The sequence below is a fragment of the Lissotriton vulgaris genome, chromosome 10, assembly GCF_964263255.1.
Source record: "Lissotriton vulgaris chromosome 10, aLisVul1.2, whole genome shotgun sequence".
Classification (NCBI taxonomy): Eukaryota; Metazoa; Chordata; class Amphibia; order Caudata; family Salamandridae; genus Lissotriton; species Lissotriton vulgaris.
The window spans coordinates 277,958,921-277,978,144 of NC_141698.1; the positions used below are offsets into that span (position 1 = coordinate 277,958,921).

Below are 19,224 nucleotides of genomic sequence, written 5' to 3' on the forward strand. Positions count from 1 at the left end.
CCTTCTCGATGAGTCTTTTGGCCGGGTAGCCGCACCTGGTGAATTCTTCTGCTGGGCGTAGCGATCAATTTTGTTCGACTGGGAATGAGTAGTTTTCCTACTTACTCGATTCGTCGTCTTGTCTGGCTCGCCCTTGCCCGCCATGACAGAGCCGGGGAACAGAACAATGGACCGTACACCAAGGCCACCCCGGCTGTGCAAAGCAATCCCAAAGTATCGTGGCCACCAATAGTTCCTCAGCGATAGACCACTCCGTAACTTCGCGTGCTTCGTAGGGCCAGCGTAGTAGTCGCTCTCACAGCATATCGTTCATGTGTTAAAGTGCCATTGTCGTCAGCCACAATAGAGACAATGGCACGTCACTGGCACGACTCTTCAACACGATGTAACTCCGTCCAGGAGTGTCGGATTTTGAATCGGACAGCGGGTCCCGCCTCAGCAACCATTCACCTCCAGTATTCCACCGCCGTGGATCAGGATTTCCATCAGGATTTATGCGGAGGGTCGGAGGGTCTCCGGAGCTCCGAGCTTACGCGGCCATCTTGCTTGCCCGCGAAGCTCCTGAGCCTTTTCGTTTTTTAAAGTAATTATATATATATATATATATATATCGCAACGTAGTTTTGGCAAGAAAAGAAGCCACAATCACGGCGGGCAACACGGCAGGGAATGCCACTCCCACAAATACCAACGTAATCCAGTTCAAGGAAAATAAATGAATCCACTGGTGCCGTGGCCACGTTTCATAAACGGTGATTCATTAAAGTGCAATACACACATTTAAAGGTGCAGGGTTCCAACATAATAAACATAGTAAAAATACTTCCGTTTTTAGTTTCGAGCAGAGTAAACAAAATTGATTATCACATTGCCCTGAAATACATTGTAGCCATTCATAGTCATGACAATTTACTTTCATTGAGCCCAAGTGGGCTGGTATTGTGAGCTCATATGATAACTCATTAAAGAAAATTTATAACATATTGATTGCACATTTCAAACTTATATCAATTGGGCTTTCAATATACAGTTTCTTTGAGATGTGGCTCTAGTGAGCAAATATTCACAGCTTCTGGGCAAAACATCTTTGAAAGTTGTGTCTTTTATCTGCAAAGAAACAAGCGGAAAACTGACTTTAAAAACTAGTTCGAACCCTGTGTGTACAAAAAATTAAACTTAAGACTTTAAAATCAAACAAGATGCATCTTAGAGCATCTGTGGGCAATTAGTAAAAATGACAAGCAATACCCAGTTGCTCGACACTTTTTTGAAAAACACAACCAAAACCCAAACCTGCTTAAATTCTGTGTGCTTGACACAATACCCCTGGGAGAGAGAGGAGGGAATCGCACACTAGAATTAAGGAAATTAGAGTCAAAGATAATTATAAAATACAACACCGTGATTCCTTATGGTTTAAATGTGGATAATGAGATTTCTATACACCTGAGATGAATCATGTTCTGTATCCCAACCTCCTGCTTACTGCATATCTTTGTTTGATTTTAAAGTCTTAAGTTTAATTTTTTGTACACACAGGGTTCGAACTAGTTTTTAAAGTCAGTTTTCCGCTTGTTTCTTTGCAGATAAAAGACACAACTTTCAAAGATGTTTTGCCCAGAAGCTGTGAATATTTGCTCACTAGAGCCACATCTCAAAGAAACTGTATATTGAAAGCCCAATTGATATAAGTTTGAAATGTGCAATCAATATGTTATACATTTTCTTTAATGAGTTATCATATGAGCTCACAATACCAGCCCACTTGGGCTCAATGAAAGTTAATTGGCATGACTATGAATGGCTACAATGTATTTCAGGGCAATGTGATAATCAATTTTGTTTACTCTGCTCGAAACTAAAAACGGAAGTATTTTTACTATGTTTATTATGTTGGAACCCTGCACCTTTAAATGTGTGTATTGCACTTTAATGAATCACCCTTGACAAAGCAGTGAGGTAACTGCGAAACGCGTCGGGTTTGCCCGAAAGCCTGAAATAAAGACCGTTTATGAAACGTGGCCACGGCACCAGTGGATTCATTTATTTTCCTTGAACTGGATTACGTTGGTATATATATATATATTACCTACTGGCGGTCGCCAGTAGGTATATATAGTTAGGATTTTTTTGAATAGGGATTTCTGAAAATTCTATGTTGAATAACTTTGGCGTTGATGGACGGAATTGGCTGAAATTTTCAGGAAAATGGCACATTTTGTTTCTGAGCGTCCCCTGAAAGTTTGGGGGGGTTTCGTCAAGCGGGGGCCGAGAAAAAAGGTGGGTCCCAAAACGTGTTTTTAACATTGAGTATTCCATAGGGCGGTTGGACTCACTTTTAGCTCGAACGGCTGAATGGATTTCTATGAAACATGGCAAAATTGTAGAGACTGTTTGCCCGATGTGCCTTTGCTAGGTCTCAAGATATGTGCTCCAGTGGATTTTGAGAAATTAACGTTCAAAAAAATATATATATCTGTGACAGCGTCCCGGTTAGCGCCCCGGTTCGTGTACCAGACGCGTAACGGAACTTCGCGAGGAGAAGCGGATTGGCTCTCCGGTGACTCAACATTCTAAACAGTCCGGAGCAGCCGCCATCTTGTCTCTCGGTAGGATCGAGAGACAAGAGGTGGAAATAAACGAAGGGGGAAATGAATGAAAGGGGCAAGGTAGACCCCTCCTGACCCCCTAGAATTGATGTGGGGGCTATTAAAGGGCCCCGCGGGGCAAAAATATAAAATAATTTTTTTTTTCGATTTTTCGCGGTGGAAGCGCTACCCGGTACGCGAACCGGGTAGCTCACCGGTAGCGTAACGGGAGTCCGCCATCTTGTGTTTCGGACGAATTTAGTCACAAGATGGAGGATAAACAATGTTGGGAATGGGTATAAGGGGGCACGGGAGACATATCGTGACCCCCTAGGTTTTCTGAGGGTGGCTGAGGAGGCCCATATATGTAAAAAAAACAACCTTTTTTTTCAAATTTTCGCAGGGTTAGCGCCCGGTCCGCGCACCGGGTAGCGTTCCGGAAAGCGTTCCGGAAAGCGTAACAAGGGGAAAACCAAGGGAAATAGTAAAATAATATTTTAGAGTGCTTTGAGGTAGGGTAGCTCTGAATAGAGCTGTTGTGTTGTGTGGGTGATGTAAGTACCAACATGTAGGTACCAATGAAGAATCTAAAATTCAATGTACACCGTCTCCTCTGTAGATATTTTGTATGTTCTAATATGGGTTATTTAAATGTAAATGTGTGGAAAAGCACTTCATGCTTTAAAGCAATTGTATTTTTGAACTGATTGTTCTTTCCTCTTAGTCCTCCTCTTTGTTTTTTTTCCCCACACTCTTCTTCAGCATGATAGTTGATAAATTCGTTCCCTCAAAAAATGTATATACATAAAAAAATTATATTAAATACATATAAAATATATTTTTCCTTTAAAAGAAGAATACATTTTACAGCTTTTGATATTTGCTATTAAAAAACCATTGAAATTCACTGAAAAAACCATAGGTTATAGACCATATATAGTTAGGAATTAGCATTTACAAAACCTTGAAAATTCACTGAAAAAACCATAGGTTATAGACCATATATAGTTAGGAATTAGCATTTGCAAAACCTTATTTTACTCACACAAAACCATTGAAATTCGCATATATAGTTAGTTGCACTAACTATATATCGCGCACCCGCAACCCACTGCTGATCATGTCACATATTACATCATTCATGACATGGTCAGTGACATCACTGATGACAACATCCAGTGACTGTATGTTTCTGTAAAGTTAAAATATGTCTTACATATTGAAGAATGAGTGGATGTATAAGTGTCTGGATGAAGGATTTAGTAGGTGCATGACTGACTGTATGAGTAAGTGTCTCACTTAGTGCATGGGTTAATGACTAAACTGTCTTAATTTGTGCATCATTATGTCTGTTGTTCTGTAAACTGCTGCATGTGTTGATCAGTAGCTATATGAGTAACTATATGGGTTATTGATTGGTTGCCCAAGTATTTGTATGGGAGACTGAGTGTGTGTGTGGGTGGCTGGGAGGTGTATGACTCTGTGCATAGATGTGTGAGCAGTTGATTCACTAGATGTATGGGTTCAAAAGTGCATGTGGAAACAGCTGTATGGGCGGTTGACTGTGTGCATGAGTGTATTGGTGAGTGAATGGATATCTCAGTGCTACATGTCAAAGTAAGTACATATGTAAAACACAGTACATGTGAGAGTTGACATATATAAATAACTGTGCATAAGAGCCAGTGAATGTGTGAGTGGCTGTATGGATCATTGTGAACTTGTATCAGGGATTGTACAAGAGAGTAAATATGTGTTAGTATATGTTTGAATAAGTAAGGTGTGTATAACTGTATAGTTGAGGAAATGGAGGTGTGATTGATTCTTTGCATGACTGACTAGGTGTGTGAGTAACTCCATGGATGAGTGACAGTCTGAGTGTCTGTTTACACTGAGTGTATCTAAGGTTATATTAGAGTCTGAAGAGGTTCATCGTATTATCACATGAATGATGCCATCAGTGATGTGATCAGTAATGTCAAATGAGATGTCATCAGTGATGTGATCAGTGATGTGATCAGTGATGTGATCAGGGATGTCATTTGAGATGTCATCAGTGATGTCATCAGTGATGTCACTGACCATGTCATGAATGATGTAATATGTGACATGATCAGCAGTGGGTTGCGGGTGCGCGATATATAGTTAGTGCAACTAACTATATATGCGAATTTCAATGGTTTTGTGTGAGTAAAATAAGGTTTTGTAAATGCTAATTCCTAACTATATATGGTCTATAACCTATGGTTTTTTCAGTGAATATATATATATATATGCCATTGAAAATAAAGGTGGTTATTCCGAACTAGCGTACTAATAAACACATGAATTACAACAATACCAAGATCAAAGTATAGTGCAGTACTTCCTAAACATTAGAACCACAACCCCCATTTTAGTACGAGAAACTTTTACAACCCACCTAGCTTTAATGGACATGAGGAGGGTTATTTTTTAATGTAACTAGGGCATTGTGTTGGAGCCGTTGTCATTTAGAGACAGCACATTTTCCATTGAAATTGGCACTACATTTGCACAGGCATACAGTTTTATAGACAAAACTACATTGCACACAAATGATAACGTGTGGAAATCGGGTTTCAGTGAATATTTATTATTTGTGCATCACCAATTAAAGTGATCCATCAAACTTCGAGTTATAAAAAAATATGCTTCATTTGTACTTTCCTAACTGCTAAATAAATATGTACAGTTCATTTACAGGCATTTACATTTTTTGTGTGTTACGAAAAAATGACATCCTACAGCCTTTTATTTCACCCTTCCTGTACCCCAGCAGTGTTATGCCTTGGCACTTGCGGTCTGTTTTTTCCGGACTGCAGTGGCAACAAGCACATCAATGTGTGCGTGCTCACACTGCTCAATTCTCACTAGTGGAGCAGTTAGGGCATGACGTCATGCCAGGTGAGTGTTGTAGGGGAAGGGAAATCCTTCAAAGAGAGTCATTTCCTCTCTGGATTTCCCTTCTCTTCCGAGACTCAGGAGCAGCAACATTGTCATGTTGTCACCAGGGCTTTAAGTAGAAGCTTTTTCAATATTGTATACAAGCCACAGTTGCTGCTTATTTTTCTTATGCAACTAAAAACTACTGGCAAAGCCAATAGTACTGACTTGTTGTAGGTATGATGTTACTTGTATCCTATATCTGGATGCATGACGGAAACAGCAAAATAAGTTGGGTTGCATAATATGCTAAGCACAGATTTTTAGCTTAGGTGTTTTAAGCTACGCCCTTAATTACACTGGTCACGCCCCTTTGAGAGACCCCCCACCCAGTTTTTTCATCCCACTTAAATCCCTGCTCTTTCGTTCTCTCATTTTTCCTTTAAAAAGGTTTGGGACAGACTTTTTCTTACCACTTTGGTTAAATCAGACATTTTCAGAACTTTCTTCTTTTTTAAATAAATAAATAAATAAATAAGCTAAACTTGGGCAATACAGCCTTAAGATGAGCTGCCAAATATTTATTTTTATATTTAAAACGAGCTTTTCTAAAGAAAATGTTTAATGAATATATATTTATGCGCTTGAGATTATTCATTGCTCATGAAGTTACTTGAAAATCTTCCATCACATTTATTGGGACCACATTTCTCTGCTTGGCTTTAGGAAACTGTACCACCCTGCTTTTTCACATCTTTCTGGAGCACTTAGCATTTTCTTCAGTGAGCTTGACAAAAACGTGAGGCTAAGGGAAAGGGGCCATGTCATTTTGTTTTTTCTGAACATCCCCAGTGGGCTGTGATGATTTGGACTACCTAAATCATACCCCAGAGTAGCTACCATCTGCCCTCTCTACTCAGGCTGTGTTGGCACCATAATTATATTCAAGGGCACAGCTCTGTTTACCTTTAATCCTGTAGGAAGGCTGCCTACTAACTCTCTCCAGTGAAAGACAGTTAGATCTCCATAACTGGGGTCATTTGCCATCTTGGATATCTGTAATATGGCTGTAATATGCATGTTGTGTATTTGGGACGTGTAGCTCACAGGTGGGCTGGCGAAAGGTTGGGGATGGCACACATGTGCGCATCGAGAAATGTGCTTCTCCAGTAATATAGGGACACAAACAACCAAGCGTGACAAACCATCTGGCTGGCTCTGTCCTCCTGCCTTGATCACTTGAGGAGTAAACATACCGGGCCCCTCAGCCTGTACTTGGTCACCTGTTTCATCAGAACACTGATGAAGCCAGCACGCCAGTGTTCTAGAAACATGGCAAGAGAACCAGAGGTTGAAACAGTGATGAACTGTTATCCTCATTTCAGACTGGGCCTAAGTCAGGGAACAACTGCAGAGACTCACTGCTGCCGAGACCAAGGGAAAGGAGGAAGCACTCATCCCCAACTCAAAGGGTACCCATATCCCCATATTCTCAGTACCAGAGGGACCAGTATCAATTCGGTCTTCACACCTCCATCCTGAGCTCTTGCTCCATTGACTGGATCATTTAAACCATCTTTCTAGCCATTATAGTTAAAGGGATATCACCAGATGGAGTTGTGGTCAAGCACAACCCTACACCAACCCATTCCCATTGGGTACTGGTGCCTCCAGAGACCACAATATGTGCCCCCACCACCGGAAAATCTTGACTGCAGCTGGTAGACCCCAAGATCCATATGCCATTAAACTTGAAGGCACTGATGGGGTAATATAACGGGAGCTAACCCACTATTTTCATCTGTACCTATATGGAAGCATAAAGACCATTTGGGTTCTTACCTGTGTGGTAAAGACTGGTGTGGTAAAGGCTGTGTGGTAAAGGCGGTTTCCCCGGGATTTTAGGGGCGGAGTTTTCCTGAAATGGTGCAATGCAGCTCATATATTTTAATGTATATAGAGCATTTATGGTTTGGAAATGCTCTCTAGGGTGTTTATTTGTTCCAACACGCTGTCTTCACTGGCAATGTGCTTGCCCAATTGCCACGGGCTAATCCTGGACTATTAAGAAGTTTTGTTTTGCCATTTTTTGCAATTTCATATTTTATTTGGCCACAACGAGACAGGTTGCTTGGGTGAGCCTGTTGTCAGTGATAAACTTGATATAATATGTGTACACAGTCTGTTGATACTCGCAACCTAAGCAGATATGTTACATGTATATATTGTCCATTACCATGATCACTATAGACATCGTCTTTGAATAAACAATATATGTGGATGTAATGTGTACACAAGTTGTAGTCTGACACATCCATATACATTGACATCTATAAATGAATTCTGTTCCAGATCACAGGCAACACGGTTGTTCAGTATGTAAGCATGTTGTCTTGTTGGGTAAATAGTATGACCTTTTAACCAGAAAGTTTTTTAAATGTGTTCCTAAAATGTATGGATTTCACCTAACGAAGCCCGCCTTGTATTTGCTATGTATGTTATCAAACTTCCCAGTTTGTTTTAACGTTGGACTTTTTTTTTAAAAGTCAGCCCTCTCTAGAGGTGGATCTTTGACTGCTAGATCTGCTGTTAATTGCCTGAATGTTGTTTTTAAATAATCGAATAAAGCTTCTGTAACTTGATTTGAATTGATGTGAGCACTCAATGAAGCTAAACAGAATAAGGACGTGTTCAATGATGATTTGAGTTACAGGAAAACACACTACATACAACACACAGGTACAGTTAAACTTCAGACTGCTCCTTCAGCCTTGCACTCTACCAAAGGCCAAAAGAAAAGCCGGACTTGCACAAAGGTAGACCTCTAGTGCTCACCTGTCCGTGCACATCCTTGCAGAAGCCAGTCGCCAGCCCCTCGGCCTCCAGGATCAGGCTGCTCTGGTGTCGGAGGAAACTGACCACAAGCTCATTTTCATCGTCCTCGGGGTCATCGGTGCTGTGCGCCAGGGCCACTATGTTTCCCTACAGCAAAAAAAATGAAAAGAGGAGGTGGGCCTGTGGAATCTGTTTTGAATCAGTCCTTCTCCTCGGAAGATCACAAAGGAACCACCACACTGAGGTAAATCCATAGAGGAAAAAGAAGAATCCACCAACAGTGCTGATTCGTCTGAGATCTTTCAGTGGTCATCCCCCTTTAATCAATGGCCCCATTGTTATCTCTTGTCACTTTCTCATGGTGATAGTTAATTGACTCTTGCAGGGCTTGGTACTCATGCTGACACTGTGGGTACAACGATGGCAAAGCCTCCATCCAAACAGTACAGGTGTTAATTTATCGATTCTGGGGAAACACCCATGTTAGCAGGGTAAAGGCCTGAGCTGTTTCTCCAGAAACTATCATCTCAGGAAATACCTTCACCCTAAGGCTAGTCACACCATCACAGCTCTGCAACCCATCCCAGAGGCAGGACATCGGGCACTGCTAAGTAACTCATTCTCCCTGGACGTAACATCCTACACCACTGACTGGGAGGGGTGCACTGAGTTAGTACTGCCACTTACAAGACCATAAGGGTGAGGTTAAGATTTCACACACTTAGGTTTGACTTTGAATCCTTTCAGATCACTGACCATAGGTCAATCTGGGATGTGCCTTATCCTGTGTAGAGCTGTAACCTTTCTCAAAGCCCCTCCAGCACACAACACTTGACGGGTTCACGGAGGTAGCCACAGTGGCCTTTAAAGAGCGCTGATTGGAAGCATTGGGTCCTCCGAGCGGGAGAAAAACTGAAACCATGGCCCTGGGTGTCTGCACTGGGATTGTGAACGCCACCACGGGTCAAGTGACGTGCACGTACCTGGGGTTGGTGAGTTAAAGCGCTGTTGCCCCGTTTCATTTTTGCATTTTCGCTCTGCATTTAAAATAAGGGCAGTGGGTCTCGCCACAGTGATGTGTGAGCTGCGAACAGTAGGCTTGCGAACTATATGAAAAACGTTGGATGAATCTGCCAACCAACAGTGTGATTTAATGAGCTATAATGTGCATATAATACTGGGTCCGGGCATTACCGTGGGCGTGGGTCGTTAGTTAGGGTAACCAGAATCTTAAAGCCAAAAACCAGGACCTTTCCCAAAAAAAGAAGGACTACAATTTTACTTCAACCCACCGCACAGAATGACAGTGCTCCTTATCAGGGAATTACAGAAGAGGCAGTAAGAACATATATAGAATGCTATTTTAAAGCCAGTAGCTTGCCTGTTAATTAAACTGCTTTCTTATAACAGCTGCTAACTACCCCTGCTTTGCAAAACCTAAAGATACCTCCCACCGTTTTCAGCCGACCCTCTCTAAAAACCGGGACATGAGCTTAATTTCCTGAAATCTGTCGGGACAGCTGGCAAAAAAACGGGAATGCCCTGGCAAATCCGGGATGCCTGGTCACCCTATCTTTAGTTGACGTTGAGCCCAGGGTTGGATTGGGATCAAAATTTGGCCCGGGCACTGACGGAAAAAGTGGCTCACATTTGCAGGGCGTGGCTCACATTTGCAAGCGTGGCCCACGTTTGCGGGGCATGGCCCACATTTGCGGGGCGTGGTCCACATTCGCGGACGTGGCCCACATTCGCAGGCCTGCCCTTTCATGAAACACACAAGAGATGTATGACGTTACAATGCATGCTTTTACCACGCATGCTGTTACAACGCAGGTTTTACTACGCATACCATTACAATGCATTACACTTAAGGGTGCTGGATAGTGAATAGTTTAATTTAATATTCCAACTCCAGTCCCTGTGGACACTAGGGAAGGTGTTGAATAGTAAATTAAACGTATTCCTTATCCTAGAGCACCCCCCCCAGTGTAATGCGTTGTAATGGTTTTCGTTGTAACAGCACTGCGTGGTAAAAGTTACGTTGTAAAGGATGTTTCCCCACACAAGGAATGTAAGTGGGAGGATATTGTTCTTGGGAAGGACACAGGGCCAAGGTGACAATGTCCTACAAGCTGAGCACCTGAAAACAGCGAGGTCCCTTTCTATTAAACAATGATTCCCCAGCCCTCCAGCGCAGAAGCACCTGAAAAACAGTGAGGCCCCAGCTATTTGTGAATTACTCTGCCTTCCCCAGCCCTTCATTGCCACAGGGCAATGGCGTGGCAGGAGAGGGGCTAAAGCAAAAACACAGCTTCTGGGCCATCCGTGGGGGGAGGCTAAGGTGAAGATGTGCGAGTTCCCCACATCACCTGGCCCCCATAGTGAGACCCATTCTTTCTCGCCCACTATGCCCTGAACGAGAAGAGCTGTGGGCGAGGACTAATGCAAGCACTGTTTCTGGGCTGCGTGGGCCCCATGGGGGCAGAGGTAAAAATGGCTCATAGGCCAGAGCAACACCTGGCCCCCTGGGAGGCTGATTCTGACACACAATCTCCCCTCCCCAGTCCACCATCATCCGTGAACGGCCGACCGCACAGTGAAGCTGCTTTCCTCTCCCTGTCAGTGCGCTCTGTGGACTGGGAAGGGTGAAAAAACCGGCCCACAGAGTGCACTAAGACACCGGCCCTTCAGCCCCTGCCCGAATGCCCGCAGTGCCAATCCGCCCCTGCCGATATAGGCACGTATGGAATAAGGAATTCCATACAGAAAATAGAGCTACCAGACCAATTTCCGCATGGAAACGCCTAATTCCAAACCATTTAGCTGCCGAAGTGAGCCAGAAAATCCATGTATTATTCCCCGCATCCTGGAATACCGAATGAGTTAATACCGCCCTGCTTCTAATCCGGATTCGGCTGAAAGTAGAGTTTTCGGTAGAATCGGGAATATTATGCCACTCATAATGAAGGCCAGAATGGCATAACCTGAATATAAGATGAAATGATAATTAGACAATCACTACCTGCTTTGACGTGTATTGCTTTCTGTGAGTGAGGCAAATGTTTTCCTTGTCGCTTTCACACATTAAAATCTAACAGGAAAGTAACTTAATACAAAACTACTATTCACAGATATCGATATAAACGTAGATATTTCTATATGTATAAGGATATTGCTGTAGTGAGTTACGAGTAATTATATGTTTGTATGTTAGCTTTCACGTTAAAACAGAATAGCACCCTCATACAAGAGACCATCTATTGTTTTTCCAATCCTAATTCACCCTTCTACGCTTTAGTAATCCAACGGTGCCACCTTTTGGTTCTGAAAGGGAAGCACACCCGTAACGAACTTCAAAGTATATTCCACATTCACCCATCCAATTCTTAACATTTCACATGCACGGAGAACAAACTTTGAAAAGCCATCTTCGTACTAACCATACGAAAACGGCATTGAATCGACGACGTCAGGTATCGCACAGTGCTAGCGATGAACTTTCTAATAACACAAATTACTCGAACTCTGCTCACTGAACTCAATAATCAAAGCAGCACTCAAAGCCATTACATCTTCGGTTTTCACGTTCCAACGCCTAACATGTTATTACTCTGTAAGGCTGAACACAATCACTGGTAGCCGACTGACAAAAACCAGGAGGGACCTGGAGGAGAGTTACAAAATACCAGTCGCGGCTGGAGCCTGGAAGCAGCAGTGGTGTGTGTGGTGTGGTATGGTGTGGTGTGTGGTATGTTGTGTGGTATGGTGTAGTGTGTGGTATGGTATGGTATGGTATGGTGTGTGGTATGGTGTAGTGTGTGGTATGGTGTGGTGTGTGGTATGGTGTGTGGTGTGGTATGGTGTGGTGTGTGGTATGGTGTGGTGTGTGGTATGGTGTGGTGTGGTGTGTGGTATGGTGTGGTGTAGTGTGGTGTGTGGTATGGTGTGTGTTGTGGTGTGGTGTGGTGTGGTGTGGTGTGTGTATGCCGTAAAAAAATTTAAAAAATCACTTACCTCACGGCCGGCCGCCGCCTCTCCTGAGCCCTCTTCCTGGCTTCTTGTGAGAAATAGGAAGCAAGAAGCACCAGGGTTCCCACGCTCCCCGCAGACAATCACAACACTGCAATGCAGCGTTGTGATTGGTCTGAGCGCCTGGGGTGGGCATGTTCTCTATGCAGGCTGTAATAGCCTGCATAGAGAACAGGGAAAGGCCATGACTGTTTTGGGCATACCCAGAGGGCCGACCAAACAGTCATTGCGCACCTTGGAGGGTTGTACCACTCCTCCCATGCTCTTCAGTCCCGCCAGCCCCCTCCCGCAAGCTGCCGCAGCAGGAGGACAAAATAAAATGATGATAACATTAGTTATTATCATTTTATTTTTTCCTTTCTTTTACTGCTTTGAGGCAGTGGGCCGACGCTCCTCCGCTTTAGGGGAGGAGCCGCCACTGCAAAATACGTATGATGTGTGGAACGTACACACTACACACATTTTGACAAAGTACAAAGAACAAGTAAATAATTTTCGGTATGCCTCTTAACTGGTTGAGTCTCTATCTAGCCTCAGATTCTTAACCTTAGAAAACCCCAGGCGTCAGACTCGATCCAGACATTTTTCGTGAGCAGTACTCCTGCGTGCTGGTAGGTGTTGTCTTCGCCTGATGTCCGTGCCGGAAGTAACGCACGCAGCGCCTATCAAGGCATCACCCTAGCACACCGATGTCAGTTTCTTTTCATAACTTTCCATGCCAGAAGTGCAGAGCCAAGAAGATCACTGACCACTGTTGCTTAACCCCTTCGATGCTCATGACGGAACGGTTCTGTCATGAGCCTCGGTCGAGCTGTGCTGATGACGGAAAAGTTCCGTCATGACCACACCCGCGATTGGAATGTTCAGCACAGCGCTGAAATTCCGGCGGCAGGCAAGGTGTTAAAACTAGGGCCCTTGCTTGAGAGGGAACATCCCTTCACTCTGAATCAGTTCAAAGAGCGGGGAGGATGGGTGGGTGGGTAAGGAATCTGCAGCTATATAGAGTCTCTACCAGATTAGGCGTTACTGAAGGTAGTAACTTGTTAGTCTGATAGTGACTTCTAGCTGCAGATTCCTTACCACAGAATAGATACCCAAGCATTACCTCCCAGAGGTGGAGCTGCAACACTGATTAAACTAGGAAGCCCTACAGGACCGAACAGGCAAAGTATTTGTTTTTGCGGATCTGAATGTCTAGGCAGCAGTGTTTCATAAACGTGTGCAGGGAAGCATAAGTTGCTGTTTGACATATTCAGAACAGGTCCACCCCACAAGCTAATGCAGTGGTCGAAGCTTTGGCTATGGTGCAATGAGCTTGTAAACTTTCAGGAGGTTGCTTTTTGGCCAATGCGTAGCAGATTTTGATGGAGAGCACTATGAGATGGTGCGTTTCTGCACTGCCTTTCCTTTTTTGGCTCCAATATCCCCCACACAGAGTTGACCGTCCACCCGGAACTCGAGTGGTCAAGGTGGAATGACACAGCTATTTTGGGGTCCAGTCGATGGAGTCTCTCCTCTTCTTTAGAGGGGTGAGGCAGATCGTAAATGGTAGGCAGAGTGATGACTGGTCTACATGTAAGGGAGTTCCCACCTTCGTTAGGAAGGATGCCGTAGCCCGAAGAACCTACTTGCTTGAGTAGATGGTAAGGTAGGGAGGATGAGATAATAGTATTTTTAGCTCACTGCCCTTACAGGCAAATGTTGTTGCCACTAACAAGGCTGTTAAAGGAGGTTGGCTTAGTTCATGGTGCACACTTATTAAAGTGGTGCACCTTGCACTAATTCAGGCAACTCTTATGGTGATTTTAGTGGTCTCTGATAGCCATAGAAAACTCTCAAAGTGGTAGCTGTGGCGAGCAGGCTTAACTTGAAGGAGTTTTAAGCAGCTTGTTTTACCAGTTTAATCTGTAGCGTAAGTTAGAAAAAGAGAAACCACAGTGTTTAGCAAAACTAGTCTATTTATTACAACACAATATCACTACCACATTGGTATGTCTCCTACCTGGAGATATCAACACAATACAAAAGAATACTTCAAAAGCAATCGGGTAAGCACCTCACAATACAGTGGTCTCCAAGGGGAGACCAAACAATATATTATCCGCATCGCTGGGGCGGCTTTTCCCGCTGTGTGCGGCAAATTTAAAAAAGCTGTGTTACATGACGAGCTCAGCTCATCATCCGCACACGACCACCGTGGCTGATGACGAGCTGAGCTCGTCATCAGCAGCGAAGAGGTTAAGAAAGTGGAATGCAAACTGCGAAAGAGAACGGGACTTAGACCAGAAGACTCAGAGACACATGGACCCACCCAAGGTAAGTACTCAGGGACCTCACGGAGGCTCTGTGCAGAATGAAAAGACAGCCGTGTGTCCAATGGCAGTCAATGGAGAAGGTGCAGTTGTCGTTTTAAAGAAGAAGGACCCTTCCCAGAGGACCCTAAAGAAACGCTTCTGAAGACAGAAGTTTGGAGAGCCGCCCCACCTGTGGATGCCCCAGGAATCAGGTTAGCTGCACAAAGGTGTCAGAAGCTGCCATAGACAGCAAGGGGATACTTCAAAGAAGATGCCTCTGGAGAAGACTGTGAAGGAGTTAGGTGGAATCCAAGGAAGGATTCTGGAAGTGAAGAACCTGCAGGGGGGACAGAGTCTATGCCACTCGGAGTTGACCAGGAGGTACAGAAGCACAATGCCCACCGACGTTGGGAGGTTCTGAAGAGTCAACAGTAACCTTATTGCTGCAGCTGTGAGGACCAGGCGACACAGAGGAAGACCAGGAGCCGTTCACAAGCTGTCACACGTCGGATGTCAGTGTGTAGGCTGTCAATGTCCAGTGGGAGTGCAAACAAGCCTTAGTAGCCGTAACTGGCTTAGAAGACAAAAAAGAAGCGACGTGGGACTAGCAAGGTTCAAGGGACTCATCAACATCAGGAGAGTGAACAGGCCCCACGTAAGCAGGGGAGCACTAAAGCAAAGGAAGTCCCTCAAGAAGACCCACAGGCTGAAGGCACAGGAGTCGTAGGAGGACCTCAGGCAGCTCACCAAAGATGGAGGCCCACGATGCAAGGACTGCAGGGAGGATGCAGATCTTCAATAAGTGAGGTGCTGGAGGCTGGAGCTTCTTATAGCTTGAAGATCTCTGAAGTGGAGAGCCAACAAGCCGTAGCAACGGCAAGTCGATGCAGTGCACAGGGGTTTGGTCCCAGCGGTTCCGACGAGGGATACTGGCCTAAGAATTGTAGCGCGGACAGGTCAGGCATCGAGGGAGTTGCAGAACCACCACCTGTGTTGCTGAGCCTCGGGAAGTCTGTAGAATGACAGGAGCAGCAGATCAGTCAGCTTTGTCGCGGTGCCTGCAGATTCAGGGAAGTGACTCCTTCACTCCAAGGGAAATTTCTTCAGATGTCCTTGACGCCTACAGGTTTTCTGGAGAACCTGTATAAAGCACAGACACAGACAATGAAGAAGACTTGAACATCAAGACCTTTGTCAAGTCTCGGTTCCAGTTGGAGCCCAATGAAGTCCAAGTGTCCAGAGGATTGAAGAACTAAGTAGTTTCAGGGTTGAGTCTTGTCCCAAGGCGAATCTAAGGACCCACTCACATGGAAGCCCTTAAGTACCTAAGGCAAAGGGTTGGAACAACTCTGGGTCCATCCCAGAGGAGGGGCTGGACAGAGGAGAGGATACTCCCATGTCCTTGGTCCAGTTTTACTCCAGAGCGAGAACAAAGAGTTCCTGAACTGGTTTAAACTGGAGTATGCAAGGAGGGCGTTATCTGTGCCCTTCAAAGTCTGGTGGCACTGGCAAGCACCCCCACCTCAGCACAATACACTAAGTCCTGTCCGGGAGGTGGTCACACCTCCCTGTAACAGAAAAACAAGTGTTCTACCTTCCCATGCTCGAGTCCAGCTCAGCATCAGGAGGGCAGAATCATGACTGTGGTCGGCAGCAGCACTAGCTTGCTTGCAGACCCTGAAATGCTGTTATCGGGCGTACAGGGGGTCTCCTAAGGAGTCCCCCAGTACATGGGATCATACTTACAACACTGGAATCGGTGTTGGGGTATGATTCCAACATGTTTGCTACCAAACATGGCTGGGTTTGTTGCTACCACTATATAGTTAGACATATCGCAATGACTGATATCCATTATATGTCTAAAAATGGCTGATCGCATTTACAAAGCCTGGAGAATTGACTCCAGAGTTTGTAGAGGTGTCCTGCTCATGCAGGGGCACCCTCACCCTTAGAACCTACCTTCAGGACTGAAGAGCCTGCCAAAGGGGTGACCTATAAGTTTTAAGTGTAGTGACCTCAGATATAAGGAAACCTATATCTGTTGCGAGAGGTGCAAGCATCAACTCACACAGGCTGTAATGGCAGGCCTTAGTCAATGTTGTAGTGGACTCCCATGAGTGGCACAATACATGCAGCAGCCCATGGACGATCCCTGGTGTACCTATGCCCTGGGGACTTATAAGGGGACACCAGTAGCCAATTGTGGAGGTACCAAAGTACTTGCCATGTCAATTTAGGGGAGAAAGCACAGTTGCTGGGGTCCTGATTAGCAGGATACCAGCAGACTAGATCAAAAACACACTGACACCAGGCCAAAATAGGATCCTACCTCCCTACAGCTGTCTTTTTTAGTAAGGCAGTTGTACAATGGCTCAAACGGAGCGCAGATCAGAAATGTGAGTATTAAATTAAGGTCCTAATGTGGTATAATGAAGGGTGCAGGTGGGAACATGTGTTTGAGACCTTTCATAAACCTATGTACAATAGGGCTCTTGTACAGGGATAGCTTATCTGGCGACCGCAAGAATGCCCAGATAGCGGAAAGATAGCCTTTCAACATGTCCAAAGTAGAGCTCTGCCTGGGCTAAAGTAAGAATAACCAACAAAACCTGGGAAATAAACTTTGGGTGGAAGGTCGAAAGCTAGCAACTGCCACAGCTCAATCTCAACGCATAAAAGCGAAGAGTTTTCAGGTTCTGGTGGAGAACGCTGCCCTGTTGCTTCAACAGAATATCCTCCTGAGGAGGCAGCCTGAATGGACAACCCGTGTTCATGGTCAGTAGCTTGGGCTACCAGACTCTCTGTGCCCAATACGGAGCCACAAGAATGACTTAGGCCCGGTCGTTCCAGATCTTCTTCAGAAGTCTGGGCAGGAGTGGTATCTGCGGAAAGGCATACAGGAGGCCTGAGTTCCCTCGAGACAACAAGCATCTCAGAGGGAGAGCCGTCTTGGAAACTCCAGGGCAGAAAACTGCCGACATTGCATGTTCTTGATGGAGGCGAAGAGATCCAACCAAGGCTCTCCCCATTCTGGGAAGAGACCTTGTGCCACCTCAGGATCGAGACGCCATTCGAGATCCACTAGGCATCGACGGCTGAGTTCGTCCCCACTGGCATTCAGAGTCTGCCAGGCATTGAACAACCAAGGATATGCCCTTACGTTTCAGCTATGTTCAGAGGCACAGAGCTTCTTGACAAAGGGTCCACGATCCCACCCCTCCCTGTTTGTTGCAATAGCACTTGGCAGAGGTGTTGTCTGTGTACCTCTGAACCAGCCTTCCCCCTGACTGAAGGAAGATCGCTCAGAGCTACAACAGTTTGATGTGGAGTCCGGATTCCGCTGGAGACCAGAGTCCTCTGATATCCACCTTTCCAGATGGTCGTTCAAGCCCAGAAGTGATGAATCGTCAATACAGTCAGATCTTGTTGGGGAAGGTAGAGGGGTATGCAGCTGACCCACTCTTCCCATCCTGCGTGGGTTGCATTGGCCAAGGCTCGTTGGGTCCAATCCGGATACCTACACCGCCAACAGCTAGATCCTTCGTGGGACAGCTCGACTCCAGCTCCTGGTCGTCCTAGACACCTCCTGGTCCTCGCAGCTGCAGAGACAAGCTTCACCTCTTCACCCGATTGCATCTCGACATCGCCTGGTTCCTTCCTGGTCACTGGCTAGTGACCCATACTCTATCCCCTCTGCGTTCAGGTTCTTCTCGACTCCGATCCACCCGGACACTTTCCTCCTGGTCGCCTGCAGCACTTTCTTGCAGCTCTCCATAGGATTCAGCGACGAAACCCGACACGAAAGAACACCTATGCACCAGGCTTTCCTGGATGAGGTAACTCGAGTACTCCGGTGGTCCCGTGGGTATTAACTATCCAAGTGTCCTAGTTTAACAGGGTTTTCCAGTAGTCCACCCGGAAGGGTCCAAAATCTACAACTTTGTAACTTTTACGTTCCCATTATAACTCCATGGTAACTCGCGAGTGTGTTAAGACACTGCACACGCCTCCCGTGGGCCTCCTACTTCCAAACCCTTGGTTGTTCAGTGTAGCCCCAGCGATTCTCTAGGCCCTAGGCCTATTCACCTTTCCTGAAGTGGTTCTTATACCACTTACTTAGTATATGGTTCGTGAGGCCCCTAGGGCAGAATTGTATTTGTGCAACTTATAGTATGCTTAATGAGTAACTTGTAACGTATCTCAAACTCTTACCTCATAAAGAGTGCAGAGGTGTTGTGTTAGTAATATTCACCAATGCAAACTAAATTACCTTCTCACAAACGTGTAATTCAGCCAGAAGACCTGATTCACAAACCTTGAGAAACAACCCTAATCAAATCCTAATCTGTGACAACATACATCTAGCCAACCCTAGCTTAAGGCCCAGATTTGATTGATCACAGGGACGTTGCATAAGGAATATGTTACTTACCCCCGCAAGCATGTGTTCATGGTATACAGTGCTGTAGATTCACATGCTTTGCATACTCCTGCTATCTTGTGTTGGGTCCGGATGTGTTCAAGTTGTTTTTCTTAGAAGAGTCTTTTGAGTCAAGAGGTAGAGTGACTCC

General features: G+C 45.1%; 1 protein-coding gene across 4 annotated transcripts in view; it reads right to left on the reverse strand.

Moving 5' to 3' along the window:
- Window positions 1-19,224, reverse strand: part of ELP6 (elongator acetyltransferase complex subunit 6) — a 245,900-nt gene that overhangs the window by 10,759 nt on the left and 215,917 nt on the right. For all 4 annotated transcript variants that reach the window (XM_086941011.1, XM_086941013.1, XM_086941012.1 and 1 more), the window contains exon 7: window positions 8,328-8,474. In XM_086941011.1, coding sequence (XP_086797137.1) covers window positions 8,328-8,474 — 147 coding nt within the window. The remainder of the gene's footprint in view (window positions 1-8,327; window positions 8,475-19,224) is intronic.